The sequence below is a fragment of the Pseudophryne corroboree genome, chromosome 12, assembly GCF_028390025.1.
Source record: "Pseudophryne corroboree isolate aPseCor3 chromosome 12, aPseCor3.hap2, whole genome shotgun sequence".
In the NCBI taxonomy this organism is placed as follows: domain Eukaryota; kingdom Metazoa; phylum Chordata; class Amphibia; order Anura; family Myobatrachidae; genus Pseudophryne; species Pseudophryne corroboree.
In genome coordinates this window covers 173,141,305-173,159,694 of record NC_086455.1, presented here as the reverse complement: position 1 = coordinate 173,159,694, position 18,390 = coordinate 173,141,305, and the positions used below count along the sequence as shown (strand labels likewise).

Sequence of the window (18,390 nt, the reverse complement as noted above, 5' to 3'; positions counted from 1 at the left end):
TTACCTGTATGTCTTAATGAAGCAGCTGATAGAACTTGTTACCCCAAACAGGTGATTTAGGCTTTGGCTGTTGCATTTATAAAACAGTAAGAATTGTCAGCAGCTCGGTTCTCCATTAGCAGAAGAACGGATATTCCTACACAGGACATGTAAGTGCTTTGCTGCAGGCTGAAAGACGTCAGTACAGCAACACACCTTGTGCAGGTGGTCCAGGGCAAGTACAATCTCTCCAATGTATATCTTCACTTCGTTCTCGGTGAAGTTCTCTCTCTGGGATAAATGGGTAAAGAGCTCACCGCCATTAATGTAATCTGCAAGTAAATACAAAAATAACAAAACCAGTTTTCAAAAGATAAGTGTGGATAAGTGTACTGGTGGTAATGATGCACCGCGGCTTCTACTGCTATCAGCTGGAGAACTACAAGGCTCAGTCTTGGCTCCTCTGCTTTTCTCAATCTATCCTCATCTCTTGGTAAACGAATCGTCTCTCTCGGATCTCAGTATTATCTGTATGTATCTACCTATCCTCCCCAGATGTGTCTCCATTCACTGAATGTCTCTCTGACGTTTCATCTTGGATGTCTTCTCGCCACCTCAAAGTTAATATTTCCATAATAGAGTTAATTAATTATATTTCCACCGGCCAATAGTAGTTATGCCGGCAAGCTGCCAGTCACTCTGCGAGCGCTCCAGAGATTTAATGTATATTATGCAGGTCAGCAATACCCAGCCTTTCATACATATTAATGTCACACAGCGACTTAGCGCACTCTCTGAGTGATCCCAGTGGGCATGTAGCTTACTGCTGGGTCAGCAGGCCAGTCATTGGCAGATCACTAAAGTCTGCTCCAACAGGACACTTTTCATTTTATTTTAATTACGAGAAATTAAAGACCTTAATGTCATTTCTCCTGGTTGAGTCTCTCGGCACACGGGTAAATGGGCCAAGTGTTACATACTGGAAGTCTTGTCTTGTGCCAACCATTGCGCTCTCTGATTGCAGAGTTGTCTTTAAATGATGACTCAACCAAAACCGGGAAGAAAGTGATATAGAGGGTCCTGATGAGATATAATAATAATACATTTCTAACCCCACCCATTTACTTACCTTCCACTCTTAACTGGTGGAATCCGCTGAACCTCACAGTCCCAAGCTGCACTCCAGTCTGCTCTACCTGCTCTGTTGAAAGACACCTGCCCGGCTCCCATCAGACAGGCCAAGCAGAAACAGAAACGCAGAGTGCAGCAAGCGGCCCATACATAAAATAAGCTGTAGGCTATTCAATTAATTCTCGCAACCATCCCAGAGGCTGCACTTTATCGTGGATTTCTGCTGATGCCCTCCTGAAGTGTGAGCAGAAATCCGCGTTGAGTAGAGCTACAGGGCTGGTTGCAAGTGCCGTTCGCAACATAATCGCATGGCGCCCGCCACTTGGCATGATAGAAGCTGCTTACCGTGGCCAAGCCTGTGCATTCTAGCAAGGAACAGTGGCCGTGGCGGGAATGAACTGAACAGCTCCTGGGCACTTTGCTGACTTTCCATGTAACCCCTCGTAAGTGAATAACCCCACTAAGGCCCTCATTCCGAGTTGTTCGCTCGTTCTTTTCCTTCGCATCGGTGCGATTTTCCGCTAACTGCGCATGCGCAATGTTCGCACTGCGGCTGCGCCAAGTAAATTTGCTAAGAAGTTTGGTATTTTACTCACGGCATTACGAGGTTTTTTCTTTGTTCTGGTGATCGTTGTGTGATTGACAGGAAGTGGGTGTTTCTGGGCGGAAACTGGCCGTTTTATGGGAGTGTGTGAAAAAACGCTGCCGTTTCTGGGAAAAACGCGGGAGTGGCTGGAGAAACGGGGGAGTGTCTGGGCGAACGCTGGGTGTGTTTGTGACGTCAAACCAGGAACGAAACTGACTGAACTGATCGCAGTGGCAGAGTAAGTGTCGAGCTACTCAGAAACTGCAAAGAAATTTCTATTCGCAATTTTGAGAATCTTTCGTTCGCAATTTTGCTAAGCTAAGATTCACTCCCAGTAGGCGGCGGCTTAGCGTGTGCAATGCTGCTAAAAGCAGCTAGCAAACGAACAACTCGGAATGAGGGCCTAAATGCAGTTATTTGCAGCTGTAGCTGTGGGACTTGGGAAGAGGCTACGATCTCAGTCTGACGGGCACCAACGCAGCCTAAAACAGGACTATACAGCTCTCAGTTGCCTGCTATCCCCTCTTAGCATTTTACACAATGGAAGACAAGACACGAAGTTGACCGATAAGCGCTGCCAGACGAGAAATAAAACTTCCAGATTATTATCAGACCATGTTACCCTCTTCATGTGAGCACGCTCACCCAGTATGAGATGAAGCTTTGTGTCTGTCTGGAAAGCATAATGGAGCGTCACAAGGAACGGCGATTGTCTTATATGTTCCAACACCTGGCGCTCCGTCCGCGTGTGCTCCGCCGTCTTGGCCTTCTGCACTATAGTGGCCTTCTTCAGGACTTTCATTGCATAAAGCTTCCCGGCGTCATGGCCGCTGATTTTCCGCACCAGGAACACTTTGCCGTATGCTGGGGACACACAAAGGAGAGAAGGGCATTTTATTATATAACGATGACCTAGCACAGATGAGATAACGCCTTACAGAAGCTGTAATCCCCCTTCGTGGTGTTATGACTCTGTAAAAGTGACAATGTGTAACAGCTTAAGAAGCCACACAGTAGTTACACAATGCCTCCTCTATAATGATGCAGATAAGCAGTCCCGTTCTGAAATACAATCTCATTAAATATGGTTTATTGCTCAGAAGAGTAAAGGTTGCGAGCTAGAAGGAATCGTCGTTCCGGTTTCTGTGCACGTTTCTCAGTCTTCCAGCTGCGCGGCTCCTTGACAACCATCCACAATAGAGTTGTCAGAACACCACTTTCCTCCCTTGTAGTAATTAGTAGACTGACAATCACCGCATGAAGATGAACACCCATTATTATCTTACTTATCTTCCTAATAAACTGGCATTTACATTTTTCTTTATATGGGTCTAAATGTTTGAGCATTTCTCAGTGCAGAACCTTTAATAACTCTGCAGACGACTGTACAGATAATGTTCTGCACTAGACTACTTCAACCAACGATGACAGATTAATACATCTGCGGGGGGAAAAGACAACCTATGAGATGACAATGCCTATCTACAGATTTAAGTGTACCTAACACAACACACGGGAAGCAGCGCACCGAACGTTCTGCTATGGGAGGACAGAGCCGCAGCAGAGGTACAGATGTGCCCATAACTCTAGTCTGCTGAGACATGAAACAGGAATTTCCCCTCAGGGTTAAGCAACACAATACACCACAATGACACACCTATTTTTGTGTAATACAGAACAACTCCATTCTGCTCCGTGGTCACCCCCCTCCGCCGAGGTGCACCTTACAGAGCACACATGGACACAGCCAGAAACGTCTGGTGGGAACAGACACTTTCCTGACTTCTGGCTGCATCCACCTGGTCGCATAAATACTTTACATTATCCAGTCTTACACGGCCCTCGTGCAGAATACGCCGATTTATTACTTGCATAGGGTGCGCATGTCTTCACTGTGTGCCGCATCTGTATCACGTAATTACTTATCGCAGATTTGCAATTAAAGTCGCAGCACAGCGGCCATAGGGGGTCATTCCGAGTTGTTCGCTCGCTAGCTGTTTTTTGCAGCCGTGCAAACGCATAGTCGCCACCCACGGGGGAGTGTATGTTAGCTGTGCAAGTGTGCGAACGCCTGTGCAGCCGAGCTCTGCAAAAACATTTTGTGCAGTTTCTGAGTAGCTCTGAACTTATTCAGCCGCTGCGATCACTTCAGTCTGTCCGGTCCCGGAACTGACATCAGACACCCGCCCTGCAAACGCTTGGACACGCCTGTGTTTTTCCAACCACTCCCTGAAAACGGTCAGTTGCCACCCATAAACGCCCTCTTCCTGTCACTCTCCATGTGATCGGCTGTGTGTGAACGGATTCTTCGTTAAATCCATTGCTCAGCATCGATCCGCTTTGTACCCGTACGATGCGCCTGCTCATTGCGGTGCATACGCATGTGCAGTTCTGACCTGATCTTTGCGCTGCGAAAAACGGCAGCGTATCTTCAGGTCAGAATGACCCCCATAGTGCGCGGTGAGTGGCGTTTTGCTGCGTCTGCAATGTGTACAAGATGGCTTGCTACACCTCCCAGAGCATCTCAGTTGCGTCGGGCGTCTTAAGCCGTCGGGCGTATAGCAGTATGAGGACACACCTGTAGGTAAAGGAGTTGTTTAGCGACTGCGTGGTCCCGTATTATAACAGCGCAGAATACGGGACCACGGCAGATGTGGGGTCCGGGATTTTTTTTATTTATTTTGTTTTTAAATGGAAAAGTGGAAGCATGGCGAGATATTCTTGAAAGATGAGTCCAAACGTTTCCACGGACACGTTACTGCTGGGGATGTGCATCCGCATACACCAAATGCGTGACGCCGTGCGAGAAAGTGGTAAATAGGCCACGTGCCGGCCTCCGCAGTACGTATTATTATAGATAGCTGCCTTCTCCAGAACGTACATCCTGCACTACCTAATCTGAGGGGCAGATACGTGCCCAGCTGTGTGATGATCGGTGGGCACCTCGCAGGGAACTGAGGGGGTAATTCAGATCTGATTGCTGCTGTGCGTTTTCATACAGCGAGCAATCAGATCCTAACTACGCATGCGTATGCACCGCAATGCGCACGAGCGTCGGACAGCAACAACAGGCATCGCCGGTCAGCGACGTGACGGTACGAAAAATCCGATCGCACGGGCGTTCGCAAGGCGATTGACAGGAGGAGGCCGTTTGCGGGTGGTAACTGAGCGTTTACTGGGAGTGTGTCTGACGTCAGCTCCGGCCCCGATCAGCCTGTTCTCATCGCACTGGAGGAGGAAGTCCTGGGCTGCGCAGAGACTGCACAAAGTGGATTTTCGCAGCTCGGCGTACACATGCGATCACACACTTGCGCGGCGAATATACACTCCCCCTGTAGGCGGCGACTATCTGATCGCAGGGCTGCAAAATTAGCAGCCCAGCGCTCAGATCTGAATTAGGCCCTATGATTCCATGTAAGCGGTACTGAGCAGTGAGACTTCATCCTGCTGTCTCCTCTGCTCTCATTCTGCTCACTCAGGAAGCAAATAACAATCCAGTCCCCTCCCAGAGCGCAGAATAATCACCCAGAGTCAGCAACTGGAGACGGGCATTCTCCTAATGTCTACTGGAGGGCACAGGGCAAAACAAAGGCAGATTGTTCAAAGGTCTGATAGCAGCATAGAGATACCGGTATTGTGTAATGTCCTCTCTTTCCTCTGTCCCTGCTCTGCTCCCCTGTGTTCCCCTACGCCCTCTGTCCCTGCTCTGCTGTGCTCCCCTACTCCCTCTGTCCCTGCTCTGCTCCCGTGTTCCACTACTCCCTCTGTCCCTGCTCTGCTCCCGTGTTCCACTAATCCCTCTGTCCCTGCTCTGCTCCCCTACTCCCTCTGTCCCTGCTCTGCTGTGCTCCCCTACTCCCTCTAGTCCCTGCTCTTCTCCCCTACTCCCTCTGTCCCTGCTCTGCTCCCGTGTTCCACTACTCCCTCTGTCCCTGCTCTGCTCCCGTGTTCCACTACTCCCTCTGTCCCTGCTCTGCTCCCCTACTCCCTCTGTCCCTGCTCTGCTCCCCTACTCCCTCTGTCCCTGCTCTGCTGTGCTCCCCTACTCCCTCTGTCCCTGCTCTGCTGTGCTCCCCTACTCCCTCTGTCCCTGCTCTGCTGTGCTCCCCTACTCCCTCTGTCCCTGCTCTGCTGTGCTCCCCTACTCCCTCTGTCCCTGCTCTGCTCCCCTAGTCCCTCTGTCCCTGCTCTGCTGTGCTCCCCTACTCCCCCTGTCCCTGCTCTGCTGTGCTCCCCTACTCCCTCTGTCCCTGCTCTGCTCCCCTACTCCCTCTGTCCCTGCTCTGCTCCCCTACTCCTCCTGTCCCTGCTCTGCTCTGCTCCCCTACTCCCTCTGTCCCTGCTCTGCTGTGCTCCCCTACTCCCTCTGTCCCTGCTCTGCTCCCGTGTTCCACTACTCCCTCTGTCCCTGCTCTGCTGTGCTCCCCTACTCCCTCTGTCCCTGCTCTGCTGTGCTCCCCTACTCCTCCTGTCCCTGCTCTGCTGTGCTCCTCTACTCCCTCTGTCCCTGCTCTGCTGTGCTCCTCTACTCCCTCTGTCCCTGCTGTGCTGTGCTCCCCTACTCCCTCTGTCCCTGCTCTGCTCCCCTACTCCCTCTGTCCCTGCTCTGCTCCCCTGTGTTCCCCTACTCCCTCTGTCCCTGCTCTGCTGTGCTCCCCTACTCCCTCTGTCCCTGCTCTGCTCCCGTGTTCCACTACTCCCTCTGTCCTTGCTCTGCTCCCGTGTTCCACTACTCCCTCTGTCCCTGCTCTGCTCCCCTACTCCCTCTGTCCCTGCTCTGCTGTGCTCCCCTACTCCCTCTAGTCCCTGCTCTGCTCCCCTACTCCCTCTGTCCCTGCTCTGCTCCCGTGTTCCACTACTCCCTCTGTCCCTGCTCTGCTCCCGTGTTCCACTACTCCCTCTGTCCCTGCTCTGCTCTGCTCCCCTACTCCCTCTGTCCCTGCTCTGCTGTGCTCCCCTACTCCCTCTGTCCCTGCTCTGCTCCCCTACTCCCTCTGTCCCTGCTCTGCTCCCCTACTCCCTCTGTCCCTGCTCTGCTGTGCTCCCCTACTCCCTCTGTCCCTGCTCTGCTGTGCTCCCCTAACTCCCTCTGTCCCTGCTCTGCTCCCCTACTCCCTCTGTCCCTGCTCTGCTGTGCTCCCCTAGTCCCTCTGTCCCTGCTCTGCTGTGCTCCCCTACTCCCCCTGTCCCTGCTCTGCTGTGCTCCCCTACTCCCTCTGTCCCTGCTCTGCTCCCCTACTCCCTCTGTCCCTGCTCTGCTCCCCTACTCCTCCTGTCCCTGCTCTGCTCTGCTCCCCTACTCCCTCTGTCCCTGCTCTGCTGTGCTCCCCTACTCCCTCTGTCCCTGCTCTGCTGTGCTCCCCTACTCCCTCTGTCCCTGCTCTGCTGTGCTCCCCTACTCCCTCTGTCCCTGCTCTGCTCCCCTACTCCCTCTGTCCCTGCTCTGCTGTGCTCCCCTACTCCTCCTGTCCCTGCTCTGCTCTGCTCCCCTACTCCCTCTGTCCCTGCTCTGCTGTGCTCCCCTACTCCCTCTGTCCCTGCTCTGCTCCCCTACTCCCTGTCCCTGCTCTGCTGTGCTTCCCTACTCCTCCTGTCCCTGCTCTGCTCTGCTCCCCTACTCCTCCTGTCCCTGCTCTGCTCCCCTACTCCTCCTGTCCCTGCTCTGCTCCCCTACTCCTCCTGTCCCTGCTCTGCTCCCCTACTCCCCCTGTCCCTGCTCTGCTCCCCTACTCCCTCTGTCCCTGCTCTGCTGTGCTCCCCTACTCCCTCTGTCCCTGCTCTGCTGTGCTCCCCTACTCCTCCTGTCCCTGCTCTGCTCTCCTACTCCCTCTGTCCCTGCTCTGCTGTGCTCCCCTACTCCCTCTGTCCCTGCTCTGCTCCCCTACTCCCTCGGTCCCTGCTCCCCTACTCTTCCTGTCCCTGCTCTGCTCCCCTACTCCTCCTGTCCCTGCTCTGCTCTGCTCCCCTACTCCCTCTGTCCCTGCTCTGCTGTGTTCCACCACTCCCTCTGTCCCTGCTCTGCTGTGTTCCACCACTCCCTCTGTCCCTGCTCTGCTGTGCTCCCCCTACTCCCTCTGTCCCTGCTCTGCTCCTCTACTCCCTCTGTCCCTGCTCTGCTGTGCTCCCCTACTCCCTCTGTCCCTGCTCTGCTGTGCTCCTCTACTCCTTCTGTCCCTGCTCTGCTCCCGTGTTCCACTACTCCATCTGTCCCTGCTCTGCTGTGTTCCCCTACTCCCTCTGTCCCTGCTCTGCTTCCCTACTCCCTCTGTCCCTGCTCTGCTCCCCTACTCCCTCTGTCCCTGCTCTGCTCCTCTACTCCCTCTGTCCCTGCTCTGCTGTGTTCCCCCACTCCCTCTGTCCCTGCTCTGCTGTGCTCTCCTACTCCCTCTGTCCCTGCTCTGCTGTGCTCCCCTACTCCCTCTGTCCCTGCTCTGCTCCCTCTGTCCCTGCTCTGCTATGCTCCCCTATTCCCTCTGTCCCTGCTCTGCTGTGCTCCCCTACTCCCTCTGTCCCTGCTCTGCTCCCTTACTCCCTCTGTCCCTGCTCTGCTGTGTTCCCCCACTCCCTCTGTCCCTGCTTTGCTCCCCTACTCCCTCTGTCCCTGCTCTGCTCCCCTACTCCCTCTGTCCCTGCTCTGCTCCCCTACTCCCTCTGTCCCTGCTCTGCTGTGTTCCCCCACTCCCTCTGTCCCTAATCTGCTCCCCTACTCCCTCTGTCCCTAATCTGCTCCCCTACTCCCTCTGTCCCTGCTCTGCTCCCCTACTCCCTCTGTCCCTGCTCTGCTCCCCTACTCCCCCTGTCCCTGCTCTGCTGTGCTCCCCTACTCCCTCTGTCCCTGCTCTGCTGTGCTCCCCTACTCCCTCTGTCCCTGCTCTGCTCACCTACTCCCTCTGTCCCTGCTCTGCTGTGTTCCCCTACTCCCTCTGTCCCTGCTCTGCTGTGCTCCCCTACTCCTCCTGTCCCTGCTCTGCTGTGTTCCCCCACTCCCTCTGTCCCTGCTCTGCTGTGCTCCCCTACTCCTCCTGTCCCTGCTCTGCTGTGCTCCCCTACTCTCTCTGTCCCTGCTCTGCTGTGTTCCCCTACTCCCTCTGTCCCTGCTCTGCTCACCTACTCCCTCTGTCCCTGCTCTGCTGTGTTCCCCTACTCCCTCTGTCCCTGCTCTGCTGTGCTCCCCTACTCCTCCTGTCCCTGCTCTGCTGTGTTCCCCCACTCCCTCTGTCCCTGCTCTGCTGTGCTCCCCTACTCCTCCTGTCCCTGCTCTGCTGTGCTCCCCTACTCTCTCTGTCCCTGCTCTGCTGTGCTCCCCTACTCCTCCTGTCCCTGCTCTGCTGTGTTCCCCTACTCCCTCTGTCCCTGCTCTGCTGTGTTCCCCTACTCCCTCTGTCCCTGCTCTGCTGTGTTCCCCTACTCCCTCTGTCCCTGCTCTGCTGTGCTCCCCTACTCCTCCTGTCCCTGCTCTGCTGTGTTCCCCCACTCCCTCTGTCCCTGCTCTGCTGTGCTCCCCTACTCCTCCTGTCCCTGCTCTGCTCCCCTACTCCCTCTGTCCCTGCTCTGCTGTGCTCCCCTACTCCTCCTGTCCCTGCTCTGCTGTGTTCCCCTACTCCCTCTGTCCCTGCTCTGCTGTGCTCCCCTACTCCCTCTGTCCCTGCTCTGCTGTGTTCCCCCACTCCCTCTGTCCCTGCTCTGCTGTGCTCCCCTACTCCCTCTGTCCCTGCTCTGCTGTGCTCCCCTACTCCCTCTGTCCCTGCTCTGCTCACCTACTCCCCCTGTCCCTGCTCTGCTGTGCTCCCCTACTCCCTCTGTCTCTGCTCTGCTGTGCTCCCCTACTCCCTCTGTCCCTGCTCTGCTCCCCTACTCCCTCTGTCCCTGCTCTGCTGTGTTCCCCCACTCCCTCTGTCCCTGCTCTGCTCCCCTACTCCATCTGTCCCTGCTCTGTTCCCCTACTCCCTCTGTCCCTGCTCTGCTGTGTTCCCCTACTCCCTCTGTCCCTGCTCTGCTGTGCTCCCCTACTCCTCCTGTCCCTGCTCTGCTGTGTTCCCCCACTCCCTGTCCCTGCTCTGCTGTGCTCCCCTACTCCTCCTGTCCCTGCTCTGCTGTGCTCCCCTACTCCCTCTGTCCCTGCTCTGCTATGCTCCCCTACTCCTCCTGTCCCTGCTCTGCTGTGCTCCCCTACTCCCTCTGTCCCTGCTCTGCTGTGTTCCCCCACTCCCTCTGTCCCTGCTCTGCTGTGCTCCCCTACTCCCTCTATCCCTGCTGTGCTGTGCTCCCCTACTTCCTCTGTCCCTGCTCTGCTGTGCTCCCCTACTCCCTCTGTCCCTGCTCTGCTCCCCTACTCCCTCTGTCCCTGCTCTGCTGTGTTCCCCCACTCCCTCTGTCCCTGCTCTGCTGTGTTCCCCTACTCCCTCTGTCCCTGCTCTGCTCTGCTCCTCTACTCCCTCTGTCCCTGCTCTGCTCCTCTACTCCCCCTGTCCCTGCTCTGCTCCCCTACTCCCTCTGTCCCTGCTCTGCTCACCTACTCCCTCTGTCCCTGCTCTGCTGTGCTCACCTACTCCCTCTGTCCCTGCTCTGCTGTGTTCCCCTACTCCCTCTGTCCCTGCTCTGCTCCTCTACTCCCTCTGTCCCTGCTCTGCTCCTCTACTCCCCCTGTCCCTGCTCTGCTCCCCTACTCCCTCTGTCCCTGCTCTGCTCCCCTACTCCCTCTGTCCCTGCTCTGCTCCACTACTCCCTCTGTCCCTGCTCTGCTCCCCTACTCCCTCTGTCCGTAGTGCGCGAAGCAGGAGGGTGGTGATGTGTACTTAATGCTGGCCTGGCACACAGAAAGTTACTCCGACGTCTCCCGCCTGGAGCTGTCACACGGAAGCTGGCCTGGGACAGAGATAGTTACTCCGACATCTCCCGCCTGGAGCTGTCACACGGAAGCTGGCCTGGGACAGAGATAGTTACTCCGACGTCTCCCGCCTGGAGCTGTCACACGGAAGCTGGCCTGGGACAGAGATAGTTACTCCGACGTCTCCCGCCTGGAGCTGTCACACGGAAGCTGGCCTGGGACAGAGATAGTTACTTCGACGTCTCCCGCCTGGAGCTGTCACACGGAAGCTGGCCTGGGACAGAGATAGTTACTTCGACGTCTCCCGCCTGGAGCTGTCACACGGAAGCTGGCCTGGGACAGAGATAGTTACTCCGACGTCTCCCGCCTGGAGCTGTCACACGGAAGCTGGCCTGGGATAGAGATAGTTACTCCGACGTCTCCCGCCTGGAGCTGTCACACGGAAGCTGGCCTGGGACAGAGATAGTTACTCCGACGTCTCCCGCCTGGAGCTGTCACACGGAAGCTGGCCTGGGACAGAGATAGTTACTCCGACGTCTCCCGCCTGGAGCTGTCACACGGAAGCTGGCCTGGGATAGAGATAGTTACTCCGACGTCTCCCGCCTGGAGCTGTCACACGGAAGCTGGCCTGGGACAGAGATAGTTACTCCGACGTCTCCCGCCTGGAGCTGTCACACGGAAGCTGGCCTGGGACAGAGATCCCTACTCTGAAGTCCGTCACCTCCACACACATCCTCAGATTACACAGATACTGGAATAGAGGGAATAGCACGACCCTGTATTTCGCTCTCTCAATGCAGTTTATCGCAGCGATCGGGTCGAAACTGCGCATGCGCCGGCGCCGCAGTGATAGCCTCTGCCTGATTGACAACAGTGGCGGTCGCTGGGTGGAAGGGGGCGTGGTCCGGCCAATGCAGGCGTGGCCGCACCGTGCGGGGGGCGGGCCGCAGCAGTAACGGTAGCGTGACGTCACACGCAGCCGCTGCAACCAGGGGCAGCAACGAGTTACTCCCGGACAGCCGCAGGAGCTGCGCTGGCCGGGGGTTATTCAACAAGTACAAAAGCAACACCGCTGTGCGATGCTTTTGTACTGGTGCAGGTGGGGGGGGGACAGACATGCGGGGCGGGCTAGAACTGTGCTGGCCCCCCACCCACCCACCCCTTGTACATGGCTAAGCCTGGTGCATCTGGGAGCAACAATACAGTAGCACCTGAGCGGCAATACACGGAATAGCTCCGTCGGGTGCGCATTAATTATCGCTGCCCAAAAAACAATTGCATTCCCCACGAAGATCAATACAGACTGGCGCCATATAATCAGCCTTACCGCCTGTGCCCAGCACCTTCAGCAGCTCGAAATTCTCAATCCCAACCTTCTCTGCATGTCCAGTCAAATTGGCTGTAAAATAAAAGAAACTACAATGACACATAAGACATAACGAGGGCGAGTTAATTAGAGAAGCCGCGGAGCAGCCATCAGTTCCTTCCAACCCCCTCTCCAGGTATTGATCGGAAAAGGATAAAATACGTCCTGTTGTGAATCACGTCTGGAACCCAATAAAACTGATACTATGCCATTAGCACTGGCTTCATTAGAAATACTAAATAAAAAGTCTGTATACTATAGACCTGATCTGCAAAACGCTGAATGGTCAGTACTGCCAATTAGTTATAGGATGGCGCCTGAAGCCGCTGCCAACACGTTGCCGTACAGTAATTATAACTAGGAGAGGAACACATGCGGGGTGAGCTATCCGACACGATGCAATGCTGAAAGGGTGTAAGCGGTTCCTACCCTGATACTACATTACCAAACCCATAATAAAGGCAGAAAAGCAGCCGCATATCTCTCTGTATGTATCATTACCGGCACTCGAGAGACAGCGCACTAATCTGTTACATACACAGGAATCGCCGCTAGCCCGTTACTTAGGACCCGCACTGGGCAGGAGCTGGTTAAACTCTTTAGACTTCTCCACAACAAAACTATTTGATAACGGGAAGAGCACGGAATGTTCCAGAACAGGGAAATAAGCAATTAGCAGAAAATGATCAACAACTCTGTTCAAACAATAAGGACGTCCCAATCATTAATTGGATGCTGGAGTGATACAGCGCTGTTGGGTTTTATTCCTCCCCTTGTGGCTGTTAACGACATGAAGATTATCACTAATATATATATTTATTTTGTTAGTCTTTTACAATTATGCTTCATTTTCTTTCCTATGTGCATTACATTGTATAGTACCACTACTCTGTGCCACGCTGTGGCTCCTCTGTAGCACCCTGCACGGTAACAGGGGGATTTTCCACCTGAGCAGACACAATGACTGACAGCTTTGCAGTCTTGCTCTGCATAAATACAGCGTGGAGTGATTCATTCATACTCAGGGGTGTACTGCAGGTTAAACAGACTGCAGCCGGGTGTGAATCGGTGGGTCGACACGGTCATTAGGTCGACATGGATAAGAAAAAGGTTACTATTCCCAATCGTAGTCCATGTGGATCGTAAAGTATAAAAAAGTTCACAAAAAATTGTTGTTGTTTTTTAAAAAAGTAATGTCGACCTTTTCATGTGTCGACCAACATGTGTGACCATGTTGACCAATAGTGGTCGACCTAAAGACCGGATACCCTGCAGCCTCGTATCTGTATCAGACATAAGAGTTTATGGTCATTAAGAACATTTAGTAAATGAACGCCACGTCCTATGATCGGTATGTAAATGTATATGGCCTTCGGTCCCTTACACACCCGGGTGGTTTATACGCTCCGTCCGACTTGTGTCTGTAATACACGTACACGGGATGAAAGCACGTGTACATTAAAACCCATTCTACTTTGTGTGTCTATGGGTCCAAGTAATGATGGCAAGTGTTCCATAAAAGCCTGATTATTAATTAAAACGTTTATTAAATTTGGGGCAGGGTTGGCTGGTTTAAACAAAATGTTTTTTTGTTTTTTTATAAAACACCCTTTTGTTTATTATGCTGTGACTACTGGCACGGCGCTGTGACTTCTTAAAAAAAACCCTGTTATACTAAAAACTAGTGTTTTTATTCAAGCGGCATGCCTAGTGCTAATGCTTAACACGTGTGTGTGTGTGTGTGTGTGTGTGTGTGTGTGTGTGTGTGTGTGTGTGTGTGTGTGTGTATTTCTCTGAAAAGTGCTTTTGCATTTTCCATTTTGTATTACTATTAAGATTTATTTACTTATAATAAGTAATAAGTAGGACTAATGCTTAACATTAACTTGTTCTTATTTTCAATTTCATCTATATCCGATACAGCTTTCACATCGCAAAGCCGCGGTGGCATCGGTAGCGGGTGCGGAGGCGGCGCTGGGAGATGAGATCATCTCAACGCCTCCTCTGCCTATACTATGAATAGGTCCCATCGACTTTATTCCCGGTTTGAAATACCGGGTCAGGCGACCTGGGAATTCGGGAGTGACCCCTTTCACACTGCGCAGTGACTCGCGTCGACCTGGCAATATACCGGGTCGATACCGGGTTATTTGTGCGGTGTGAAAGGGGTACGAGTGAACTTTGCATGTATTATAATCCTATATTTATATGGCCCCACGAAGGTTCCGCAACGCATAACAAAGTGCATAAACAAATGAACAAAACAAGAAGAGTGACTTACAGTACAAGATAATACAGGACAAGTACATGGTATATAAACATTGCTGCATCAGGAGACAGGACAGTGGTATAAGCATCAGGGGGGCTGAAACTGGGGGCTAGGTGCCGGTGTAAGGAGTAAGAGAAGGACAAGCGCGGGATAAACCGTCACCCTGAGCGGCAGGTGGATGACAAGGTACAAATGGAGACAGAAAATAAAACCAATGAAAAACAAAGTAATTTATAGGATAAACTATAAAAATCAGTCACTAGCAACGGTGTATTAATATGTTTAGTCTCTCTACATATATCAGATGTAACAGGAATAATAAGATGTAACAAGAAGGTTTTATTGAAAGATGTAAAATAAAGGAAAATATTATTAATTTAAATTATTAATGTTAAAACATGATTCCATTTATTTATTTAAATGTTAATGCAAGCGGGTAATTCCCCGGGCAGTAACGATGGAGGTTGTAGTAGCGCAGACAGAAGCGGCACGCTGCACACAGTCACTGAGCGCAACACGATTAAACATCGCTTCATAATGAGATGCGCCGAGGAAACGATCGCTACAGAATGTCACCGAATAGCTGAAACATCTCCATAATTTAATCCGTCGCCTACACTGCCTGCCAGCCGCTGGCGGAGGAAGAGAATTGTGTCACTGTTGTACATGTAAGACAATCCCCGGGCTCTCACAGCCACGCCATGGGGTCATCCTCACGGTTATTTCTTCTACATGCGCAGCCAAATTATCTGCAGCAGAATTGGGCCTTATTCTGATTTGCTAGCAAATCAAAAAAAGTTAGCAATTAGGCAAAACCATGCGCACTTCAGGGGGGCAAATGTAACATGTGCAGAGAGAGTTAGATTTGGGTGGGTTATATTGTCTCTGTGCAGGGTAAATACTGGCTGCTTTATTTTTACACTGCAATTTAGATTTCAGTTTGAACACACCCCACCCAAATCTAACTCTCTCTGCACATGTTATCTCTGCCCCACCTGCACTGCACATGGTTTTGCCCAATTGCTTACTTTTTTGGATTGCTAACAAACCTGAATACCCCCTATTTATAGTTCCCGGCACCTGTTCCGGCCATTCTGCAGCAAGAGTTTAAAAGTAGAATTATTTATCTTCTATGTAGCTTCTCTCTCAGTGTAATTCCGCATGTCACGGGGCAATCTGGCGGATTAGTTCCTGAAAACATCCAATCCTGGGCCGTGGCTTTGTAGGCAATCAGACAAAGATTAGCAAAAAACCTTCAGAGCTTGAACAGTCTCCACATCTGGTGCCTTAGAACCCGTGCACCCTCTAAGCCTGCTGCATCTGAACAGCGCTCAAATCAGACCTAGGAACTAATGAGGGTACACACATAGCAATGCGTGCTTACATTCTAAGCAATCTAACACATCTCTCTCGTGTATACCCCCCTTTACATCCCTTATCAGCAAGAGAAGTCTGTGCGTGCAAATAGGTTTTACCTCTACGGCAAGCACTGCTAACCCTAACTGCAGCCTAATCCTAACCAAAACTACACCCTCACCGTAACTGCAGCCTAATCCTAACCACAACCAAACCTCACCGTAACTGCAGCCTAATCCTTACCACAACCAACCCCTAACCCTAGCTGCAGCCTAATCCTAACCACAACCAAACTGCAGCCTAATCCTAACCAAAACTACACCCTCACCGTAACTGCAGCCTAATCCTAACCGCAACCAACCCTCATCCTAACTGCAGCCTAATCCTAACCGCAACTAACCCCTCACTGCAGCCTAATCCTAACCACAACCAAACTGCAGCCTAATCCTAACCAAAACTACACCCTCACCGTAACTGCAGCCTAATCCTAACCGCAACCAACCCCTCACGCTAACTGCAGCCTAATCCTAACCACAACCAACCCCTCACCCTAACTGCAACCTAATCCTAACCACAACCAACCCCTAACTGCAGCCTAATCCTAACCGAAACTACACCCTCACCATAACTGCAGCCTAATCCTAACCAAAACGACACCCTCACCGTAACTGCAGCCTAATCCTAACCAAAACTACACCCTCACCGTAACGGCAGCCTAATCCTAACCACAACCAAACCTCACCGTAACTGCAGCCTAATCCTAACCAAAACTACACCCTCACCGTAACGGCAGCCTAATCCTAACCACAACCAAACCTCACCGTAACTGCAGCCTAATCCTAACCAAAACTACACCCTCACCATAACTGCAGCATAATCCTAACCAAAACTACACCCTCACCATAACTGCAGCCTAATCCTAACCAAAATTACACCCTCACCGTAACTGCAGCCTAATCCTAACCAAAACTACACCCTCACCGTAACTGCAGCCTAATCCTAACCACAACCAAACCTCACCGTAACTGCAGCCTAATCCTTACCACAACCAACCCTTAACCCTAACTGCAGCCTAATACAAACCACAACCAACCCCTACCCCTAACTGCAGCCTAATCCTAACCACAACCAACCCCTCACCCTAACTGCAGCCTAATCCTAACTGCAACCAAGCCTCATCCTAACTGCAGCCTAATCCTAACCGCAACCAAGCCTCATCCTAACTGCAGCCTAATCCTAACCGCAACCAACCCCTCACCCTAACTGCAGCCTAATCCTAACCGCAACCAACCCCTCACCCTAACTGCAGCCTAATCCTAACCGCAACCAACCCCTCACCCTAACTGCAGCCTAATCCTAACCGCAACCAAACCCTTAACCCTAACTGCAGCCTAATCCTAACCACAACCAACCCCTCACCCTAACTGCAGCCTAATCCTAACCGCAACCAAGCCTCATCCTAACTGCAGCCTAATCCTAACCGCAACCAAGCCTCATCCTAACTGCAGCCTAATCCTAACCGCAACCAACCCCTCACCCTAACTGCAGCCTAATCCTAACCGCAACCAACCCCTCACCCTAACTGCAGCCTAATCCTAACCGCAACCAACCCCTCACCCTAACTGCAGCCTAATCCTAACCGCAACCAAACCCTAACCCTAACTGCAGCCTAATCCTAACCACAACCAAACCCTAACTGCAGCCTAATCCTAAACACAACCAAACCCTAACTGCAGCCTAATCCTAACCAAAACTACACCCTCACCGTAACTGCAGCCTAATCCTTACCACTACCAACCCCTCACCCTAACTGCAGCCTAATCCTAACCAAAACTACACCCTCACCATAACTGCAGCCTAATCCTAACCAAAACTACACCCTCACCGTAACTGCAGCCTAATCCTAACCACAACCAAACCTCACGGTAACTGCAGCCTAATCCTTACCACAACCAACCCCTAACCCTAGCTGCAGCCTAATCCTAACCACAACCAACTCTCACCCTAACTGCAGCCTAATCCTAACCAAAACTACACCCTCACCGTAACGGCAGCCTAATCCTAACCACAACCAAACCTCACCGTAACTGCAGCCTAATCCTAACCAAAACTACACCCTCACCGTAACGGCAGCCTAATCCTAACCACAACCAAACCTCACCGTAACTGCAGCCTAATCCTAACCAAAACTACACCCTCACCATAACTGCAGCATAATCCTAACCAAAACTACACCCTCACCATAACTGCAGCCTAATCCTAACCAAAATTACACCCTCACCGTAACTGCAGCCTAATCCTAACCAAAACTACACCCTCACCGTAACTGCAGCCTAATCCTAACCACAACCAAACCTCACCGTAACTGCAGCCTAATCCTTACCACAACCAACCCTTAACCCTAACTGCAGCCTAATACAAACCACAACCAACCCCTACCCCTAACTGCAGCCTAATCCTAACCACAACCAACCCCTCACCCTAACTGCAGCCTAATCCTAACCGCAACCAAGCCTCATCCTAACTGCAGCCTAATCCTAACCGCAACCAAGCCTCATCCTAACTGCAGCCTAATCCTAACCGCAACCAACCCCTCACCCTAACTGCAGCCTAATCCTAACCACAACCAACTCTCACCGTAACTGCAGCCTAATCCTAACCAAAACTACACCCTCACCGTAACGGCAGCCTAATCCTAACCACAACCAAACCTCACCGTAACTGCAGCCTAATCCTAACCAAAACTACACCCTCACCGTAACGGCAGCCTAATCCTAACCACAACCAAACCTCACCGTAACTGCAGCCTAATCCTAACCAAAACTACACCCTCACCATAACTGCAGCATAATCCTAACCAAAACTACACCCTCACC

The 18,390-nt window shown here is 52.2% G+C and overlaps 1 protein-coding gene across 3 annotated transcripts in view; it reads right to left on the bottom strand.

The window, feature by feature from the left end:
* Positions 1-18,390, bottom strand: part of RPS6KA5 (ribosomal protein S6 kinase A5) — a 77,717-nt gene that overhangs the window by 42,156 nt on the left and 17,171 nt on the right. For all 3 annotated transcript variants that reach the window (XM_063948595.1, XM_063948593.1, XM_063948594.1), the window contains exons 2-4: positions 11,851-11,922; positions 2,342-2,560; positions 196-311 (exon numbers count right to left, since the gene is read on the bottom strand). In XM_063948595.1, the coding sequence (XP_063804665.1) occupies positions 196-311; positions 2,342-2,498 (273 nt within the window). In that variant the 5' untranslated portion in view covers positions 2,499-2,560; positions 11,851-11,922. The remainder of the gene's footprint in view (positions 1-195; positions 312-2,341; positions 2,561-11,850; positions 11,923-18,390) is intronic.